The sequence below is a fragment of the Macrotis lagotis genome, chromosome 1 (genome assembly GCF_037893015.1).
Source record: "Macrotis lagotis isolate mMagLag1 chromosome 1, bilby.v1.9.chrom.fasta, whole genome shotgun sequence".
NCBI classification, from domain to species: Eukaryota; Metazoa; Chordata; class Mammalia; order Peramelemorphia; family Peramelidae; genus Macrotis; species Macrotis lagotis.
This window is the reverse complement of record NC_133658.1, coordinates 619774599-619796135: the sequence shown is the minus strand read 5'-3', so window position 1 is coordinate 619796135 and position 21537 is coordinate 619774599. Positions and strand designations below refer to the sequence as shown.

The 21537-nt window shown below is 34.8% G+C and overlaps 1 protein-coding gene across 14 annotated transcripts in view; it reads left to right on the top strand.

Moving 5' to 3' along the window:
- Nucleotides 1–21537, top strand: part of NCKAP5 (NCK associated protein 5) — a 1109295-nt gene that overhangs the window by 535936 nt on the left and 551822 nt on the right. For all 14 annotated transcript variants that reach the window (XM_074215040.1, XM_074215032.1, XM_074215034.1 and 11 more), the window contains one exon: nt 8424–8487. In XM_074215040.1, the coding sequence (XP_074071141.1) occupies nt 8485–8487 (3 nt within the window). In that variant the 5' untranslated portion in view covers nt 8424–8484. The remainder of the gene's footprint in view (nt 1–8423; nt 8488–21537) is intronic.

Below are 21537 nucleotides of genomic sequence, written 5' to 3'. Positions count from 1 at the left end.
GTCATCTTGGTTAACATTATCGTTTGTTTTTGTCAAAGGTTATAAATATAAAATGTAAGCTTAGAAGAACTATGTTTCTTTTCATATCTAAAAATGTAGGTTTCAATAAGATGAAAGTCACTGACTGAATATTAAAAAATTATGAATTAATTTAATTTAATTCATTTAAAGGTCTAATGTAAGCAAAGTCATCTAGGAAGTGAAAGAGATAGAAAGTTCAATTTATTGCATGAGCCCTGGTCTCATCCAACTTATAGCACAGTAGGTGAAGGAAAAACAGATAACTGTAATATACCCTATTATATGATCAATGTTACAGAGATGTGCCTCAAAAAATGCTATATTTTTTTCAGGGATATAATTGTCAACTGGGGAGGAAAAGCAATCAGGGAAGTCACCATCCAAGAAATGGCATCTGAGTTGATCTATAAAGAATAAACAGAAATTCAGTGGGTAAATAGAGGGAAGGAAAGATTTGTAGCTAAATGACAAAAAAGGAACAGAGCTGGAAGAAGACAATGTTCAGGAAGTAAAACATTATGCTTTGACTGGGGAATAAAGGGGCTAGAGTCTAATAATAGCAGATGAGGAGAGAAAAATAAGCTGGTGGAAGATTATAGAGCATATATTCTTAACCTTTTTATGTCATGATCTCCTTGGGAAGTCTGCTAAAGTCTACGTATCCCATCACAGAATATAGTTATTTTAAATACATAAAACAAAACACATAGGATTACAAAGATAACAGATTTTGTAAAATGCACGTATCAAAATATATATTAAAAAGAAGTTCACAGACCTCTGGTTAAGAATATTCATTTTGGAGGACTTTGAATGACAGACAAAAGAGTAATAATCTATCATTATTTTCCTCTTACATCAAGTTTTTTAGTTGTCATTTGTCTCTTTGTTGCAAAATAATGGAGAAATGTATAAATCAATCATAAAATATATAATAAGTAGTAATTTCAAGTAGCTTGGATTACAGAGAAATGAGATTTCATTGTATTCCATTTACTTAAAGTGAGGGACACCTGCACACATAAGCCAGTCTTTTATAAAGGTATTGTTCATCTCTTGTATTTTGGGGTAATCAGATTTAAAATGTGTAGAAACAATTCTTCACAAATGGAGATTGATAGTAGAAAACCTTATTTGTCACACTTAAACAGAGTGACATTTCTGTTCTTCCATTGGGGGCATCTTAACGGAGGGTAACCATCTGCCTGGTGTAAGCCTTGAGTATACAGTGGTTTCATTCAGAGGATGGGTGGATGAGCTGGCAGGGCTCATTTAAAGTGGTAACATAAAATTGATTTGTCTCCAGACAGGCCTGGCTTTCTACACTCATGCAACAGATGGCTACACAGTGCCCTTAACTTTGAGGTCTCCACACATCACAAACTGAGTATATTCCAATCCAAAAACTGTTTTTTCATTGGATAAAGTTTTTTCCTCCTCCCATGCACTAATCTTTCTGATATTGGCATTTGTGGGATTTATGCATGTTGCCAATATCCTTGGCTTACACACACACACACACACACACACACACACACTTCAAAGAAACATGGGAAAAATATGTTCTTTGTTTTTAGACAGTGACTGGTACTTGAAAATTCATGAATTATCAGAAGAAAGATTTTTAATTTTAAGTAAAGATTAAATAGAAATTTCTCCAATTTGAAGGAGTTGATAAAAATTTGTTTAATTTTCCATTTAGGTGTAAAATTGCATGGAAATAGTAATTTTATTTAATGAGTCTTTTATGGGGAGAAAAGAGAAATTTCATTGACAGGAAGTTGATTTCACCTTGATCATATTTTTTTTTACCATGTGAAAGTTTTTTATTCTTTTTTCTACAATTATAAAGAAAAATAAATAACTCTTGTAGTTTTCTTTGCTGAAATATCCTTAAGTCTTTGTTTTGTGATTAAAAGTCATTTCCAAAATTTATATCGTCCCTTTACAGTTTCTACTAAAACATCTTAACAAACAAAGCTAAATGGCAATTGACATTTTCTAGGGTGTGAAGTAAGATCTTAAAATAGGATTAGATATTTTTGCGTCATTTACCTTTGGTAGCGCAAATGTCTCATGTCTGACTATAAAATAATGATGAAGAACTTTGCATTTGCATGAAAAAGGTAAAATTAGTAAAGTAGTATTTATATATGTATATACACACACATACACATAGACACATACATGCATCTTAAAAATAGAAGAAGAATGTTAGAAGGCTAGTGAACCCAAATGAAAAGAGATGATCAGACTCAAATATAAAAAGTATCATTAAAAATTTGATTTTATTGATATAGGAACATGAAGATGGCAAAAACCTACAAACCTGAAAATATAACAGCAGGTGCTTTTTTCTATTTAGCAATTTCAATTCATTCCTCCAAGACACATGCCAGAATTTTAGAAGAGGAAAAAAATCCCTGAAAACAACCCCAGAACACATAATAATACACACACACACACACATACACACACACACACAAACACAGAGATATGAACATATATACATACACACAAATAGAAAGACAGAGAGAAAGGGGGCGAGGGAGAGAGAGAGAGAGAGAGAGAGAGAGAGAGAGAGAGAGAGAGAATGAGAATTTCAAGAAAAGCATTTAAAGAAAAATTATTGAATATAGACAAAATTATACTAAATTTTCTCTTTCTTTAGAAATTGTACTTTAAACCAGTTTTTATGTAATGCCTCTTAATGCTAGGCATTTATTTATTTTTTAATTTTTTTTATATTATTACAATAGACTTGTTGTGAGAGTAATCATAAACCCCCTCCCCCACAAAAAAGTGAGAAACCTCAAAAATAGTGAGGAAAAAAAGTGTACCTCAGTCTGTATTCATATTCCAATGGTTCTGTCTCTGGAATGAGTTTCCTTCCCCATCATAGCCACCAGAGAAGTTGCTTCAATATTTTTTCAACAGTTGCTATTCCCTCCACTCTATTCCTCCCCAGTCTCATCTGTTCCATTTTCTCTCTCTTTTCATTCTGTCCCTTTTCAGAAGTGTTTTGTATCTGAGTACCCTTTCCCATGGTCTTCCCTCTCTTCTGTCACCTACTAACCCTGTTCCCTCTTATCCCATCCCTTTCCTCCCATTTTTTCTCTAGGGTAAGATTGATTTCTATACCCTATTAAGTGTGTGTGTGTGTGTGTGTGTGTGTGTGTGTTATTTCTTCTATGAGCCATTGCTGATGAGAATGAAGACTCACTCATTCCCCCTTGCCTTCTTTGGTTCCATTGTAAAAGCTTTTTCTTGACTCTCATGTAAAATATCTTAGTACCTTCTTCCTCTTTTCTCTTCCTCCCAGTACTTTCCTTTATTACTCATTGACTCCATTTGTTTACTATATTATATCATGATATTCAGATCCTTCCTGTGCCTTGTCATATGCTCCTTCTTACTGCTCTTATAAGTGAGAAAGTTCATATTTATTATTGGTATCTTCTTCCCATGCAGGTATACAACATCATTAAGTTCCTCATAATTAGTCCTTCTCATCCTACCCCTCTACGGCTCCCCCGAGTCCTGTACTTGGAGATCAAACTTTCTATTCAGCCCTGGTTGTTTCAGTAGGAAAGTTTAAAACTCCCCTGTTTCATTGAAAATTCTTCATTTCCCCTGAAATAGGATCTTCAGTTTTGCTGAGTAGTTGATTCTCAGTTGTAAACCAAGCTCTTTTGCCTTCCAGAATATAATATTCCAAGCCCTATGAGCCCTTAATGTAGGTGTTACCAGATCTCGTGTAATCCTGACTATAGAGCCATAGCAGCTGAATGGCTTGTTTCTGGCAACTTTTAGTATTTTCTCTTTGACTTGGGAGTTTTGGAGTTTGGCTACAATATTCCTGGAAATTTTCCTTTTAGAATCTCTTTCAGGAGGTGATCAGTGAATTCCCTCACTATCTATTTTATCCTCTCCTTCTAGGATCTCAGGGCAATTTTGCTGTATTATTTCTTGAAAAAAATGAAGTCTAGGCTTTTTTTCTGGTCATGATGTTCAGGTAGCCCAACAATTTTAAAATTATCTCTTCTGGATCTGTTTTCAAGTTCAGTTTTTTTCCAATGAGGTATTTCACATTTTCTTCTAATTTTTGACTGTTTTGGAAGAGTTTTATTTCTTCCTGATTTCTCATGAAGTCATCAGCTTCCTTAAGTTCCATTCTGCATTTGAAGGAGTTATTTTCATTAGAGAGCTCTTTAATCTCCTTTTCCAGCTGGCTAGTTCTGCTTTTTAAGGCATTCTTCTCCTCATTTGCCTTTAGTGTTGCTTTTTCTATTTGGCCTAAATTGTTTTTAATGTTATTTTCTTCAGTATTTTTTTTATTTCTTTCACCAAGTTGCTGACTTGATTTTTATAATTTATCTGCATCTCTCTCATTTCTCCTCCCAATTTTTCCTCTACCTCCATTAATTTGAGCTCATTCATGTCCTGAGCCCATTTTCTATTTCTCTTGGAGAATTTGGATACAGAAGCTTTGATTTTGTCATCTTCTGAATATGTATTTTAGTCCTCCATGGGACTAAAGTAATTTTCTATGGTGAGATTCTTCTGTTGTTTGCTCATTTCCTCAGCCTATGACCAATTTACTGTACTTCCAAGACTTTTGGGAGTTTTAGGGACAAACCCCTTAATTCCTCCAATGTCTTATGAAAGGCACTGACTGCTCTCTTGCTGCTGTTCAGGTCCTCCTCTCTGCCCTGGCACTGTGAGGAGAGTCTTTACTAGGCTATAGTAGTGTGGAAAACCAAACTGCAACCTGGATCTGAGTGTGAGCAAACAGCTGAGTGAGTCCTATCCAAGGAGAACAGGGAGAACTATTCAGTCTCCCCGAACCCCTTACCTTCTGTAGACTGCTCTGAATGTGCTGGGTACCTCTGCAGACTCCTGCTGCAGGTTCTCAGTGCAGTGCTGCTCTGAGGCCAGTGCTTACTCCACACTCACTCTGGTGCATCAGGGTTCTTTCATCACCCCTTCTGGTTGTCCCCAGTGATCCTTAGGCCAAGAGGTCTGCAAACTGCCCCCCCCTCTGCCACAGACCCAGGTACCCTGCCCAGCCTGGCTGTGCTGTACTGTGGCTTTGGAGGTTTTCCCACGTCCCCCCGGAAAGACCTTTACTGCAGAACTTCTAAGTTGTCTTGGACTGGAAAATTGTATCACTCAGTCTTTATGTGGGTTCTGCCTTTCTAAATTTCAGCCAGAGTCATAATTTGACAGCTTTTGGAGTTTTTGGGGAAAGAGTTTCTGTGAATTCCTGCCTTCATGCCGCCATCTTGGCTCTGCCCCCAAACCAGTTTTGTAAAACACTTATTTTTCAATAAAGTTATGTTTGAGGTTATCATTTCTGCTTGATACTACTAGTTTGTACTCATTCACTTCAAAACCTATGTAAGAATGTTATAGTTCCAAAAAACTAAACAGTTTAATAATTGTGTTTGTGTGTGTGTGTGTGTGTGTGTGTGTGTGTGTGTGTGTGTGAACTTTAGAACAGAAGGGTATCTTTTCTAGGAATGCATACCTTTCTAGGATGTTCTGTGTTCACATACTGCATTCATAAGTATGGTTCTCAACAGTATGTTCATATTATATCAACAATAAAGGTAATAACAGACATCTGTATAGTATATTTCACAGATTTTCTCTGTTTAACCTTACAATATTTCTTTGAAGTAGGAGCTATGGATTATCATACTCTTTTTTGGAATGAAGAAGCTAAGTTTTAAATAGGTTTAAAAAGCCACAATCTCACAACATCTAAATGGCTGAGATTGGATTTTAACTCAGGTTTTCAAGGACTATCCCCTATATACTACAGTTTTTTCCAGTTCTTCTATTTTACTTGTTTGATGTTTCACAAAATCAGTGATTCAATAAAACTGATACTTTAATAAATAACCATTTCAAAGTGATTAGCATCTTCCTGAACCACAGTATTTTATAGGATATAGTTAGGATGGAACATAAGAACTAGTAATTTTTATATGTCATTAATAAATTTTCTCACTAACACTACAGAACAATTAGAATTATTAGAATGTCTTTTTCCATGGCCTATTTTAGCAGATGACAGATATCAACCCAACATGAAAATAAGTAGCCATTATCTGGGCTAACTCCTATAAAAGCTAAATAGTATCTTTTAATTAACCTTTATATCAAATTAAATAGAGAGAGAGAGAGAGAGAGAGAGAGAGAGAGAGAGAGAGAGAGAGATGTTTCACATACGGGTATATACACACATATATGTATGTATGTATGTATGCATGTAATTCTAGCAGACATTTCTAATTTAAAAATTTTTCTACACAACTCATTTAAAGTCTATGACTCAACTATGCTCTTTTTTTGGTTGAATGTAGAATAATTGATATTGTTACCAAAGAAAAAAAATATTACTTTTACCTTAATTTCTAGGTTTATGTCCCTTTGAATAATATTTTTTCACATAGATCAGATTCTTTTTGTAAATAATCAGGCCTTGTCCTTCAGACCTTGTTCTAAAACAAGACAAAATAAAACAAAAACAGCTCTTAGGGGAATAAAGTATCCATTGTCTCCTAGTAGGTCCAGAAATTGTCTCATGGTAATTATCTTATGACTTTTCCTGGTTTACTTAACACAAGAGATCTGACCATAGCTTCTCATTATTGGACATGCTACTGCTCATTCTTTGATTGATACCTTCCTGATAAGATGTCAGGAATATTCAAACTGATTAACTGTAACGAGTTCAATCAACTAGCATTTAATGAGCATTAAATGCCTCTTCTCCTAAGTGTGCTTTTCTTAGACCAATTTTCTCCTTCTCAAGGTTCCTGAGACTTGTTCCATGAACCTGCTGATATCAACCACGTAAAGCTGGGGAAGTTACAATAACTCTATGTAAAGAATTCAGATATTTTCCTAGTCACTGGAATATTTTGAGTCATATATATACACACACACACATATATATATGCACACACCCCACATATATGCATGTGTATGTATACACATAATTTTAATATATTTTAATTGATTTTTCACATGTTTGTATGTACAATATACATGAAAATATTTTTTTAAAACTATGACCTGACCAGTAGCAATGAAATAGGTCCAAAGAGAGAGAGAGAGCCACAGAATCAGATTTCATGGCATAATATTCCAATTTTGTGACTTTTTAAGCTATTTCTCCTGGGAATTAAAAACAAAATGTTTCAGTTTTATAATCGTAAGCATAAATGATAATACTGTTTTAAGGTACTTATTACACAAACCAGATGAAATTAGATTGATGGATACATGCAGACTATAGACCTGAAGCTTCCTATGGTTGATTTAAGGAGTGGAATGTAGAATGTGTAACAATAGTCCTAGACAAGGTTGACATCTTTTTCTTTATGGTACAGAAGTTCAGTAAAATTTTAAGATAAAACTTGAAATCTTGTCTTCTTGAACCCAAGTCCAGTGCCCTATCCACTATGGAATACTGCCTCTTTTCCTCTCTCTCTGTAATGAATTGTTCTATGCAAGTGTAGCATGTAGACATCTCTCCCTGAATAATCTCAGGTATGACTTAATTTTAGTGAGATCACTGAGACCCAGTGTTATTTGCTTAAGTTCATACAATTAGCTGTTGGGAAATCCACTTGGAAATCATCAATGGCTAATTCCTAGTCCAGGCTCTTTCTTCTATGCCATGCTACATTTTACTTAATATAATTGGAGTATTGGTTATAAATGATATAGTCTGAAAATATATGTGGACCTCACTTTATGCACTGAATGGGTCCCTAAGATATTGAATACATATAGAATTGTTATAAATTCAATTCTTTAAGTAAATTCAAAAAGTTCAACCGCATAATGAAAGCTATTGTAGTACAAATATATTACAAATATGCTCTTTTACAAATCTACATTTTCATATTTTATCCATCCTTTAATATAATACATCACATTTTATGAATGAACAAAATATGCATTCTTTTATTCGTGGATAGAATAGAAGCAGAAATCTAAAATGTACTCCAAAATTGAGAAATCTAAATGTGCTTTTTTAAAAAAATAGTTTTCACAAAAGTTGCTGGACAAAGGAATATTGAAACATAAAAAACAAATAACAATTTATGATTGATATGCCTGTAGTTATATAAACCAAGAATCACATGGGGAAATATTTAAGACTACTATGTGACAATCTAATCAGGAAGGGGAGGTGATTTTACATTTCATGATAATCACTAGTCCCTCAAAATTTTTTTGAAACAAACATGGTCAAGGAGAACTTTGCCAAGGCCAGAGTAACCCTGGAGATATCAAACAAATGTAACAGTGCCATGTAAATGTTTCGTTTTGTGAGCCCTGAAGAAAATGAGCAACAATTCATATTTTTTTCTTCCTTCCAGGGAGAAGTTGGCTGTGGCTCGCCTGCAGCGGGAAGTTGCACGAAGTAGAAGGGAAGGAACAATGGTGAGCCCTGACTATTCTCTTTCCGAATTCTGATTTGATACTTCCCATTCAAGGGTTTGTGGCTCAGAAAGCATTCTGCCTAATTAAGGAGAGCTCAGGAAATGATTTGTCTAGCATCAAACTTAATGATGTTTTGGTAAATGATGTGTTTATAATGTAGCTTAGATAGTTTTGCTGCTTGCCAAAAAAATCAACTGCTTTGGAAATGTTCTCCCCCTGCCTCCCACCCTAGATTGTAAGATCATTCTCCTTATTTTGTGATGGTCTATTGGAGCCTCAGTCCACAAACTCTAGGAGCACTATGATTACAGATGAACAATATCCAATTCCCAAATTAGGATATTTAACAATTGGTCATGCTTTCCAAATCCAGAGAAGAGGAGTGGGTGGGTATGTATAAAGAGAGTAAGTTTTTTGATAATGTTATAATCTTGCTTTCTTCCTCACTCTATTATTTCAGTGGTTTCCCTTTCTTTTGTTTCTTATGCCATTTAGAAAACTGATGTTTCTTTGTTTTGAATTGCTCTAAAATCGATGGGGTTGTTTTGGTTCACAGAATCTTCACTTTATATCATGTCTTTTGCCAAAATAGCTGTTTGTACACTAATAACATCAAAGATTTCTATCCTGAGACCCACAAAATGTTCTTTTGTGGATTAACTGCTGCTGCTTCCTCAGAGACAATAGACCACGGGGTGCTTTTTTTCTTCCATTTATGACAAAACCAGAGTCTATGAAAGTCTTTAGGAGAGAAATTATTTTTAAAGTGATATTTTCAGATCTTTAATGTCATATTTATGTGAGTTCATGAATACTGATTATAAATCCCCTGTGTTTGGTCACACATTTACTCTACCTGTTCACTTTCCACTTTTTTTTTTTGTGCTGGGTCACTGACAGAGTACTCCCTCTAACAACCAACCCTCCCCCCCCCCCAATAAATCCAATGGAATCATCTGGGTCCAGCTTAACTAATCAATGCCTGAAGGACATTTGACTGTTATTTTTGTATTTAAAAGACTTGAATTTAAAGGACACTCCAAGGTTATTTTGAATCCTGCTGAATATTTTTCTCTTTGCCTGTGATTTTTATTTTCTAAATGAATACTTCATTTAGAGTATATGTCAGAAAGGAAAAATGCCAAACACTTTTGGTAATAAAATTAGTAGTCATATTACACTAAGTTTAAAGTACAGAAAACTTATATTTGTTAAACCTTGAAGAAACATAGGCCTCAGTTTAGATGTTTTGTCTTATGTTTTCTGCTCTGAATAAATACTGACAGTTGAACCAATCATTCTATACCTTTCCAGTGGCAAGACTTGCCTATCATAAATTATATTTGTCACAATGCAAGATGTAGTAACTGTAAAATGAAATAAAGTTAAAAAGTTTTCAGGGAGCAAAAGGTATTAACTTAAAATAAAACCTTTATTCAATGTACATTGCTTTATTCTTTAAATAGCTTTATAATATTTGTAATCTATCTTTCAGGTCCAAATTTTTGTGCAAATAATTGTAATTAGAAATAAATATTAAAACAATGCTAAAAATACACTAGGTTTAAAATGCAGAATTTTTGTGATATAAATTTGCTAGTATAATAGAAAGCAAAGAGCTAAAACAAAAGACCAAATTCAGAGGAATGATGTTTCCAAATTTTGGAGATATAGTGAAGCATGGAGAATGTTTATAGATATGAATATGATCTAACATATCCCACCTATGTCTAGAGGTTGGATGAAAATAATAAAAGTTTTGCCTAATTTTCTTAAATAGTATATTTTCTTTAAGACAAATGGAATTGTGAATATAACGTATAACATAATAAAACAACAGCAATGCTTCACTAATATCTTGGAAAAAATAAATGAGTGGGACAGAAATTAAGATAGTTAGTTGATTAATCAAATACATTGCCTGGGGAATTTTCAGACTGGGCTTTATATTTCAGTGTTATAAGAAATATTAAATCAAGACTTATCATAGTATTTAAATATCCTTAGTCACTCAAACAAGTCACTTATCTCCTCTGGATTTCAGAATCTGAATCTTTAAACTGAATTATATAACTTCTAAAATCCCGTCTGGATCTACCATTGTATGGCTCTGAAACTCGTTTATTGAATTAAGGTTTTATACTCACAGTTATCTATGATGTGCAGCTTGTTCTATCAATAACTAAATACAACCAGAGAAGAGCATTCAATTCAGCTTGCCTATTCTTTGTGTTCATTAGAGAGATTCAGTCTTAGAAAAAGTGTTGAAAGAATCTGACTTTTGGCTTCTAGAGGGATTGAATCTAAACTGAGAGGTAATGCCTATCCATTCTTTTTTAAAAAAAGAAAAAAGACATAGGGGAAAAAAAACTACTTCCATTAAAAGTTGCTTTCTACCAGTTGAAAAGAAAATCTCACAAGAAATTAATCATTTAACTCTTTTAAGTGAGACTTATTTCACTCTTTCCTATTTCTGCATTGTATTTATCTTGTTCCCCTACTACCACCTGTATTTGAATGCTAATTTCTTGTCTTTATCTGTTTAGTTTTTTTAAATATTTTAAGGTAAGTTCTTTATGCCTTGTTTCTCTTTATGCTTATATGTCTTAATTGATATCACTTATTAATAAACTATTTGAATTTTTGATATTTGCCTCCAAGAAACTTTTTTCTGTGTTACTAGAAATATTTGTGCACACATGTAAAACCTACCTTAAAACTATGTAACTTCAATCCAGTATTGAGTGTTGTAGAGCAATAGCTGTTAATAGAGGAATGACTTGCTTTTCATTTGGAAGTAAAATTAGTAAGTATACAGGAATGGCAACTGTTTCCCCTCCAGCAGAAAAGGATTTCATTATAATGAGTCTCATAACTTAGATACATGACTATCCTAGATTATCCTAGAGTAGATTCTGACCCATAAAGCCTTGATGATTTTTAAATGTTTGCACAAATTTTTGGTAGAGATGTTGTGATTACATAGGGTTTGTGTGATGGGTTCAGTAAATTACCATTAGGCTAATAGTATTAGTATGGGAAGCCAAAGGATGGTAAGGAGGAATAACAAGAATTTAAGTCCACAAGTCTTTGAGTACTAGAAGCCAAAGGAACCTAGGAAATATGTTTCTCCATGAAAGTAAGAGAGTAAGCATAGGTAGGAATTTATAAGCCACAGGGTGCTTGCTTAGTCCAGGTGGAGTGGAAGTAGATGATGACAGATGCACTGGTATTTGTGAGTAGAATGCTTTCAGGTTCAACAAAGGCCGGAGCTTTTTCTTTTCCTTTTCTTTTCATTTCTTTCTTTCTCTCTCTCTCTCTCTCTCTCTCTCTCTCTCTCTCTCTCTCTCTCTCTCTCTCTCTCTCTCTCTCTCTCTCTCTCTCTCTCTCTCCCTTCCTTCCTTCCTTCCTTCCTTCCTTCCTTCCTTCCTTCCTTCCTTCCTTCCTTCCTTCCTTCCTTCCTTCCTTCCTTCCTTTCTTTCTTTCTTTCTTTCTTTCTTTCTTTCTTTCTTTCTTTCTTTCTTTCTTTCTTTCTTTCTTTCTTTCTTTCTTTCTTTCTTTCTTTCTTTCTTTCTTTCTTTTTTTTGTTGTTGTTTTTGGTTGCAGAAGCCAAATCTAATCCTTAAAGGACTCTGAGGTTTTGCATGTGGCAAAACACCTGGTACTGATTCCATTCCAGCTGAGATCTACAAGGTGGGATGTGGGGTCCATTACTCATTCAAAAGCTGACTAAAATTTTCCACATTAAATGGCATGAGGAGGCTATCCCTAGGAATTCATGGATGCCTCCACTGTCCAACTCTACAAAGGTAAAGGGAATAAATTGTCCTATGATAATCACAGGGATGTTTCTCTTTTTAGTCACTGCTAGCAAGAATTTGCCAGAGCCCTGCTTAACGGGCTGATCCTTCATCTGGGAGATGGTCATTTACCTGAGAGCCGATCAGGCTTCAGAAAGGGTCAAGGAACAGTCAACATAGTTTTTGCATCAGACAGCACTGGGAACAATGCTGAGAGCAGAACAAAGTTCTGTATACAATGATTGTTGATCAGATCAAGGCCTTAGTTACTGTCACAAAGGCTTATGGAAAAGTATGTCAAAATTTGGTTGCCTAGAGAAGTTCAAGAGTTTATTTTTTTTTTACCACCGTTTCATGACAGCATGCTTGCCTGGGTTCTGGATAGTGGAAGATGCTCTTGTGATTTCCTCATCACCAATATAGCAAAACAAGGCTGTCTGCTTGTTCGCATTCTTTTTAGCATGATTTTGGTCATGTTATCACTGAGGATGAACATGGTATCAAGGTCAGCTGTCACACTGATGGTAGATTCTTCAATTTGAAAAAGCTACATGCAAAGACTAAGTATGGATTGAGTTTTTGCTGATAGTCCTAATTTTGGTCTAACAATTAACACTTAAAAACAAAAAAACAAAGAAAAAAAACCCAAAGGTGTTCCATCTGTCAGCAGCATGCCATCCATATGTGGAAGCTATGGTTACAGCTAATGGAGAAGTTTTGAACATGGTGGATAAGCTCACTTACCTTGGCAGTGTACTTTCCAGGGAGGTACATATTGATAATGAGGTTGAGATATGCATTGTCTGAGCTAGCTCAGTATTTGGGAGGCTCTGAAAGAAAGTGTCATAGAGAAGAGGTTATTAGACTGACAACCAAACTAGTCTACAGAGCTGTTGTGCTGACCTCATTGTGGTATGACTGTGAAACTTGGACAGTCTACCAGTTCCATGCCAAGAAACTGAATCATTTCTATTTGAATTGTCTTAGGAAGATTCTGAAGATCACCTAGCAGAATAAGATGCCAGACATTAAGCTACCAAGCATTCAGATGTTTCTACAGAGAGGACCACTCTGATCAACTGGCCACATTGTTCAAATGCCAAATGTATGCTTGCCAAAAAGAATATATTATGGAGAGCTCACCCAACAGGGTCAGTAAAAGTGATACAAGAACATTCTCAAGATCTCTCTCAAGAAGTTTGGAATTGATTGTGCAACATGGGAGACACTGGCATGGGACCACACAGCATGGCATGCTCTTATCAGAGAGGGTGCTGCTTTGCTCCATAAGCAAGGCAGAATTGAAGCAACTCAAAGGAAATGTGAAATGCATAAGTTTAGAGAATCCACCTCAGGAATCCACAGGGATTATTTGTGCCTCACCTGTTGTAGAGCATTCTGAGCTCATATTGGTCTGATCAGTCGCAATCTAGCACACTATTACTTGTCTCTATAATACTTATATCATTTTGGTCGTCTTTGATAATATACAAGAAATGACCAATCCTTCTTCTTTCTTTATCCTGTGGTTATTCAGCTGAAGGCATCTGTTTGATCTTATTTGTTATGACCAGAATCCTTTTGATGCCAGACTTCTTAACTGCATGTTAAAATAGTATCCCCTTACACTCTTATTAGTTCTTACCCATTCTAAGTAACAGAATACAGAAGAGGCAGAGGCATGACAGAGTTCAGGAGGAATAGAGAGCAAGCATAAATTTACTTTTCTTTTTGGTATTTTAGGAAACTCTTTAAATGTAGACCAACTGACTTGAAGACTGTCAGTCATTTAGAGATAGGCAAAATCCTCTGTCTGAGGCCAAGTCCTCTTGAAGGTGATAGCATTTTCTGCACAACAGCCTAGTATATTAAAATGGCAACCTTTCCTTGAGTAGTGGTGCAGTGGGGTGCACTGATCTTAGAGTCAGGAGGATGGGAATTCGAATCCAGGCTCAGACATTTGACACTTATTTGTTGTGTGTCACTGAGCAAGTCACTTAACCCTGATTGTCTCTCAACCAGAACCATCTCCAGTCATCCTGATTCATATCTGATCATTGGGCTCAAATGGCTCTGGAGGAGAAAGTGAGGCTGGTGACTTAGCACAGCCTCCCTTCACTCAAATCTAATTCATGTGCTTATCATGGCATCACTTTCTTGATGTCATGTTTTGATAATAAACATCAGCAGGCAGCTTATGATCCATGTGAAGTCCTCCTCTCCTCCCCAAGAGCATAAAAGTCTAGGGTCTGCCCACATGGGAAGGGAGAGGTGCACAGTGCCCACCTAGTCCCAGTCAGGTCCTTAGTGCTCTCACTTCATCCCAGGTGTGACTGAGTCACCAGGTGGAAGATAGAAACTCAGAGGGACAGTAGACCCTGGGCAGGGGAAGGCCAAGTGGGAATGGAGAGACCTACTACACTAGGCAGGCTGAGGAGGAGGTGATAGCTTCAAAAAGAAACTGAAAAACTTATGTTTAGGGGTACCTAGTTGGTGTACTGGATAGAGCACCGGTCCTTGATATCTTTAGATCCAATATTATGTTGTTTCTAGCATTTCACATTGCTTTTGAGTTATGCTATACTCAATTGAATAACTTCTTAATTGATTCTCTTCTGATTCTTTTTCACATGTCCAGTAAAATGGAGAATTGCTTAGAAACTACAAATTGCTTAAGATTACTTCTTATATATGAAGTTTATTTATAATTACCAATCTTTTCTCTTTCTTCCTCTAAATGTAGTGAAGTACTATAAAAGAAATAAGACAAGGAATCTCAAGTAGAGCTACCTTTTCAAATAAAGGAATACTTTGTTTTCAAGAAATCAGACATTCAGAAATCAGGGTGGTATGATACAGTAAATACACTAAGGGGAGTTATATTTCAGTGACAACTATGATCTTAAAGATCTCTGTGATTTTTTGCAAGTCATAACATCACTGGATCTCAATTTTCTAACATGTAAAATAGGGATAATAATACTTACCTCATAAGGCTGGTATGAGATTCAAGTGGGAATAAAGTAATAGATTTGAAAGTGTTTTGGATGTTATGGGATAGCTATACAAATGTCAGGTTTTATTATTTTGTAAAAGAGGGAGAAAATGCAGCTGGAGAAAAAGTTTGATTTTTGAATCTAAAAATGTAAGTCAAGAAATCTTTGAGAGATTATAGGGTGATATTGGCTCTTAGATGAAATGGAAAAAGAAATGTAAGGAATAAAGAGAAAATGTCTAATTTCTTCTTACTCAGCAAAAATTGTACAGGATTCTGTAAAGAGGTTTCAAGTTGTGAAATAAATGTGAAAAAGCAAAGTGTTATTGGGAATGGAAGAAATTTGGGTTGGGTTTCTACGGATTTTCCTACTGACAAATGGAGGGAAAGCTAACACATGCATGAATAAAACTTATATGGTGATTGTCTTCTAATAGTAATCATGTCCTCTATGTTAATTTGAATGCAAATGAATATTTTGATAAATGGTTGATTATTGAGAAATTTTGTTTTCTATGATTAAGGGAAAAGATTATATATCCATTTGATAGGGCTTGAGATGTAAACTTTTATTTTCTAATGCATTTAATAGCTCACATTGTGTGAGACTAATGTAATATTAAATATGAATATTTGCTTGATGAGTTTAGGCATTTCAAGACATTCAGTTCCACTATGCCAAATAGTAACCCTGAATGATCATGGGATCAGAGGGTTAGAGCTAGAAAAGACCTTAGAGATCTTTAAAGATCTAGTCTAAGCCATTTTATTCTTACAGGTAGGTAATTAGATTACCAAAGAGATGATGGGACTAGTAAGATTCAACTTGAAATCAGATTTCTGACTCTACATTCAATACTTATTCTACATTGTTTCACATGTAGTGAATAGAGCATTGGATTTAGAGTTATGAAGACCTGATTTTAAAATCAGTTTTAGATACTTATTAACTGTGTGACCCTGGGATGTCATTTAACCTCTGTTTGTTCCAGTTTACTGATTTGTAAAATGGAGGTAATAATAGCATATGAGGATAAAATAAAATAATATTTGTAAATGCTAACTGTTGCTACTTTTATTGTTATGCTCCTGCTCCTATTACTCCTCCTCCTCTTAATGCTATTGTTATCTTAATCTCACATACAAGGGAAAAAAGGTTTGTTTTTTCCCCCCTTCTCACATTGATATGGTAGAGGCAGATCAGATAGAGAACTGCACTTGGAATGAGGAATAAATGTGAGTCCTGTCTTCCATCAGGTCACTTAATATCTCAGTACTCAAAGCAAGCCTCTAACATTATAAGCTGCTCATGATTGATAGAGTTTCCTTTGTGGGATTTTTCTGCATTAATGAATTTGAAGATCTAGTCCAAAACAAATAGATATTTTGATGAAAGGGACAGGGGTAGGGAATGAACCTTTGATTTCAAAAGTATTATTAAAGATATTGGTGTAGTCAGCACCATAGACCAAGGTAACATAAGACTTGTAAGTTCTTTTTCCTCAAATAGTATTAAGATATGTTTCTATGCAACTGTTTCTTGGTATTAAAAAAAAAAAAACTTTCCAAAAATGACTTTCTTATAATAATGGTCTCGCTGATACTTTGGATCAGTTATATACCCTACTAAAAATAGAGTCCTTTATAAAAAAAAGAAGAAATTGGGTTATAACTTAAATGGGAAAAAATCAGAAAACTAGCTCATTTACAGTAAAGCAGGGATTTAAGAAAAAAATATATAAAAGCATTCACTTTTAATTGAAAGGTGCAATGAATTTGTGAATATTTATCTTTATTTTTGGATCCTATAGCAATGTTGCTAATAATGAGAGGTAGGATAGTGAATAAGGACTGGCTTCATTGTCATTAAAACCTTTGTTGAAGTTTTGCCTCTGACCAGCAACAGTGGAGGACAATGAATGAGTCATTTAACCTCTTTGTGCTTTACACCACTCTCTAAATGATGTCAGAATTTGAGGAATAATGAAGAAAGGAATCTAAGTAGAACTAGGCTAGTGTTCTTGATGGAGTTTGCAAACGGGAAAAGAAATCATGGAGTAGGAATGATTAGACTCAGAGTCTAGATGTATTTATCAAGGAGTTACCAACAAGCATTAGACAAGGGGCTTATCTATACTATACTAGGAGATCCTCTTACCCTATAAAATGACTGGTTTGCAGTCCTCCACCTTCCCAGTCAAAGAGTCACATGTGTTTCTAGAGTTCTGTAAGGTTAGAAAACATTTTAAAAAAGGGTGTTCAACTTAATAAACATTTATTTAGTAGTAAGACACTAGAAGTGCAAAAATAATTCATAACCAGATATCAGAAACCTTACAAGCTATAAGAGGTTGTATATATAAATCCATACATATATACAACATGTAAATGCACAAAGATTGATTTGAGTAAAGGAGAAATTCAGATGAGTGTCTTAATACAATTTGTGGAAGGGGGATCCTTTTCAGCTGATAGGATCAGGGTGTTAAGTCTGAAAAACCTATTAATAGACAGCTGTATGACTACTAAGTAATGTTTACACAGCTGGCTGCTCTAGTGATCTATATAAATTGTTAAAAGGACTAGGGATTGCAAAAGAAGAGAGAAGGAGGTTGAATACATGTAGTGTGATCATCAGGGTGTAACAAATATGTACCCAAATAATTTGGCAGCCCCTTAGTTGTGACTGAGAGGAGCACTGGAAAGAAGGGAGTGTGAATTGGCAAACGTGGACATGTTTTATAGGTATTTTGAGTTTTGAGAAGTTCTGTAGCTTTAGGTTCTGTTGCCTTCTCTCAAAGTAATATCAGTATTTGAGGAACAATGAGAAGAGGACCCTGACAGATTGTTAAACTAATTGGGCTAGTTCTCAGGTCTGAGTATTTGCAAATGGGAAAAGATAGTTTTAGGATGAATAGACACAAAGACTAGATGTGAGTGTAGTTAATAGCAAGTGAGAATACTTCAGTATTGGCAAGGATGGCTTCATGGAGGAACTGAAGTCTTGTGCTGTAACTTAAAAGAAGATTGGAATTGAAACTTGTTGAGATGTGGAAGGAGTGTATCTAAGGCATAAAGAATAGCTCACATCAGTTTGCAGAATAGGAAGAGAGCAGTACAAGCTTTGGAACAACAAGAATCCAGGTTACGTGAAGGAAAATAGTAGGAAATAAGAATGGGAAGAAACGATGTTCCAGACTACAGAATATGTGTGTGTGGGGGGGGGGTGTTTTTTTTTTTGAATAAAGAGTTCGGTTTGAATAAAGAGTTCGGGTTTTTTGTCTTTAACTTGAGTGGTTAGATTAGGCAGGTCTCCCTTCTGAATTTATGATCCTAATAAGGCTCTGAAGGATTTTGAACAGTAAAGTAGCAAAGTCATATTTATTTATTAGATTATTTTAGGCAAACTATATGAAATATGAATTGTGCCACCAGTAAGATAGAGAGATTCTTTAGGAAGTCATTTTAAAATTCCTTTCTTGGAGGAGGTGAGGACCAAAATTTAAAAAAAAAGGCATTAGTATGATTAGAGAGAAGGGATAGGTATAGAAGATTTGGAATAAAAATCTTGGAAACTGATTGTTATGTGGGTGGGAGTGAATTAATAGCCAAAGTTGACTGTTTAGTTTCAAATCTGGGTAACTGAAGAGGATGATGCTGCTATTAACAGGAGTAATAAATTTAGGAGAAGAGTAAATTTAGGGGAAAATGATGAATTCAAATAAGAATATTGTAAATTCAAGCTACTGGTGGGATACCCAGGTGAAGATGTCCATCAACTAGCTAGAAATGTGGAAATGGGTTTTGTAATATAAGGAGAGAGTTTAGGGGCACAATGGATGAGCACGGCCCTGGAGTCAGGAGTACCTGACACTAATTACCTAACTGTGTGGCCTTGGGCAAGCCACTTAACGCCATTTGCCTTGCAAAAACCTAAAAGAAGAAGAAGAAGAAGAAGAAGAAGAAGAAGAAGAAGAAGAAGAGAGTTTAACATACAGAATTGTGATTCAATTTCACAGATGGTAATTGAAGTAATGAAGAAGAGCAAGTGTGAGAGCGATAGAGAGACAGAGGGAGAGAGAGAGAGAGAGAGAGAGAGAGAGAGAGAGAGAACAGTTCGAATTCAGTCAGACTAAGGTATTAATAGATATCACTGTAGTAATGAAATGAACCTGCTATTGGTACTTGACTTATGGAACAATTTTATTACTTTACAAAGCCACACATATCAAGAACAAGTAGTGTTCTGATTTTATATGAATATTTGTCATTGGAATTTTTAATTCTCATGACCACATCCAATCTTTCTTTGATTATATGATTGGTTGAGTGAATATTTTCTAGGTTCTAAATTTAGAAAGGGATTTAAAGATCCTGTACTCTGATTCTCTCATTTAATAGATGAAGTTACTGAAGCCTAAAGAAGTTAGTTAAATGTCTTACACACAGTGACTGACTGAGCTAGGATTCTAACCGAAGTCTGTCTTTTTTTCCAACCATATGCACATGTATATTTTTAAGTTACAAAACTTCCTTCCACCCTCCCTTCCCACTCCTTCCCCTCAGCTTTGAACAACTAGGTTAGCGTTTCATATATATACATGCATATATATATATATATATATATATATATACTTATTTTTGATATACATGTTTACAGATTAGTCATTTTAAGTATAGGGAATTAGGATTAAAGGAAAGAGATACATATACAAAAGATAATTTTCATAAAGTGTTCATAAGATTCTGAAAGGTTGTTTGTTTTGTTTTGTGTTTCTTTCTCTGGATAGGGATAAAATTGTCCATAGCCAGTCTAATACCATTGTCCTAGCTCTCTGAACTGCTGAGAGGAGCTGCCTCCATCAAGGCTGATCATCTCAAAATGTTTTTTTTTAAATGTGTACAATGTTCTCGTGATTACTCAAGTCTTTTGAATTCCCATCTAGAGCAATTTTCATTATACTGCACTGGTATATGAATAATTTAAGATTGTTATGAGTTCTCCTTCCAGTGAAGCATATTGCAAACCTATGAAATTTGTTAGATGCTCTTTAAAAGTTGATTTCAAAAGAGAAACCTATCTCCCGTTGCCCAACTTTCAGATATTGAACCTATCTACACTTAGTTGAACTGGTTTGAGAGAGATCCACATGTTATGTGGATTTTATCCTGCTTAGTAATAGTTTTCAGACTTTGTTCCCTGATATAGTTAACATACAAGAACTCAGATGCATGTTCACATTATTAGGTGAAGCAAGAAAGTAGGGTTTTATTGGAGTTTAGTGAAATTAAAATCTAAAAATAATGTGATTATGTAAAGAAAATTTCACATTGAGCAAGTTTTACCATTTTGAGTAACGCTCTTTCAAAATGATGCAAGTTAAGAAAAGTTTGAGAGGGCCTAGCTAGTTTGAGTAAACAAAACTTAAATGTAAACAAGCAACAAACTCACTTTAACTAATAGTTATAGTTTCCTCTTCCTTTGTCTCCATCCCATCACTCAAATTTGATCAGTTAGCAGTAACAAAATTTTAAAAAATGAACAGAATTAAGCATCCTCTAGTTTCCCATCTGAAAAAGTTTCCTATGAACAGTTAGATTGCTATAAGCTAACAATTTGGAAAGAAAACCATATGGATAACCCATACCCTAGAAAGTAAGTGTTCAAATGTTTCAGAGTTGATTGTTGCTTGAAGTTTGCCATTCAGCCATCTCTTTTGCCACTAAAAATGTGTTTCTGATATAGTGGGGGGAACAGTCTAAAGGGGTAGTTTAAACCTAGGTTCTATGCTGCTGATTAGCTATGCCTTGTGCTACTTCATCTATAAAATGACAAGGTTAAGTGACTTCTAAGGATGATTGCAGAAGGAATAGAATAACATATTAGATAAGCACTAGCCTTAGGTTAGAAAAATCTTGGATTAAATTCTGCCTTTAACACATGTTATGTTAATGCCCTGGAAAATATTTTTAGGTGATAAAATGTAGAAGAGTGGTATATACACATAAGTTGAGAGTTTCTACACTGAAAATTCCCCAAATATCACACCTCTGAATTATAAAAATAAATCAACAATGAAAGAAAAAAGAAGAAAAGGATTCATTCAAATTTTGAAGATGACAACAATAATGGACATTCTAATTTTACATTAACCATTCCATATTTACATTCCATAATCATAATAAAACTATCAAGTTCTAAATGGAAAAGCAAAGAGCTGAGCCTTGTGTTAAGTCTATCATTTAACAAATAAA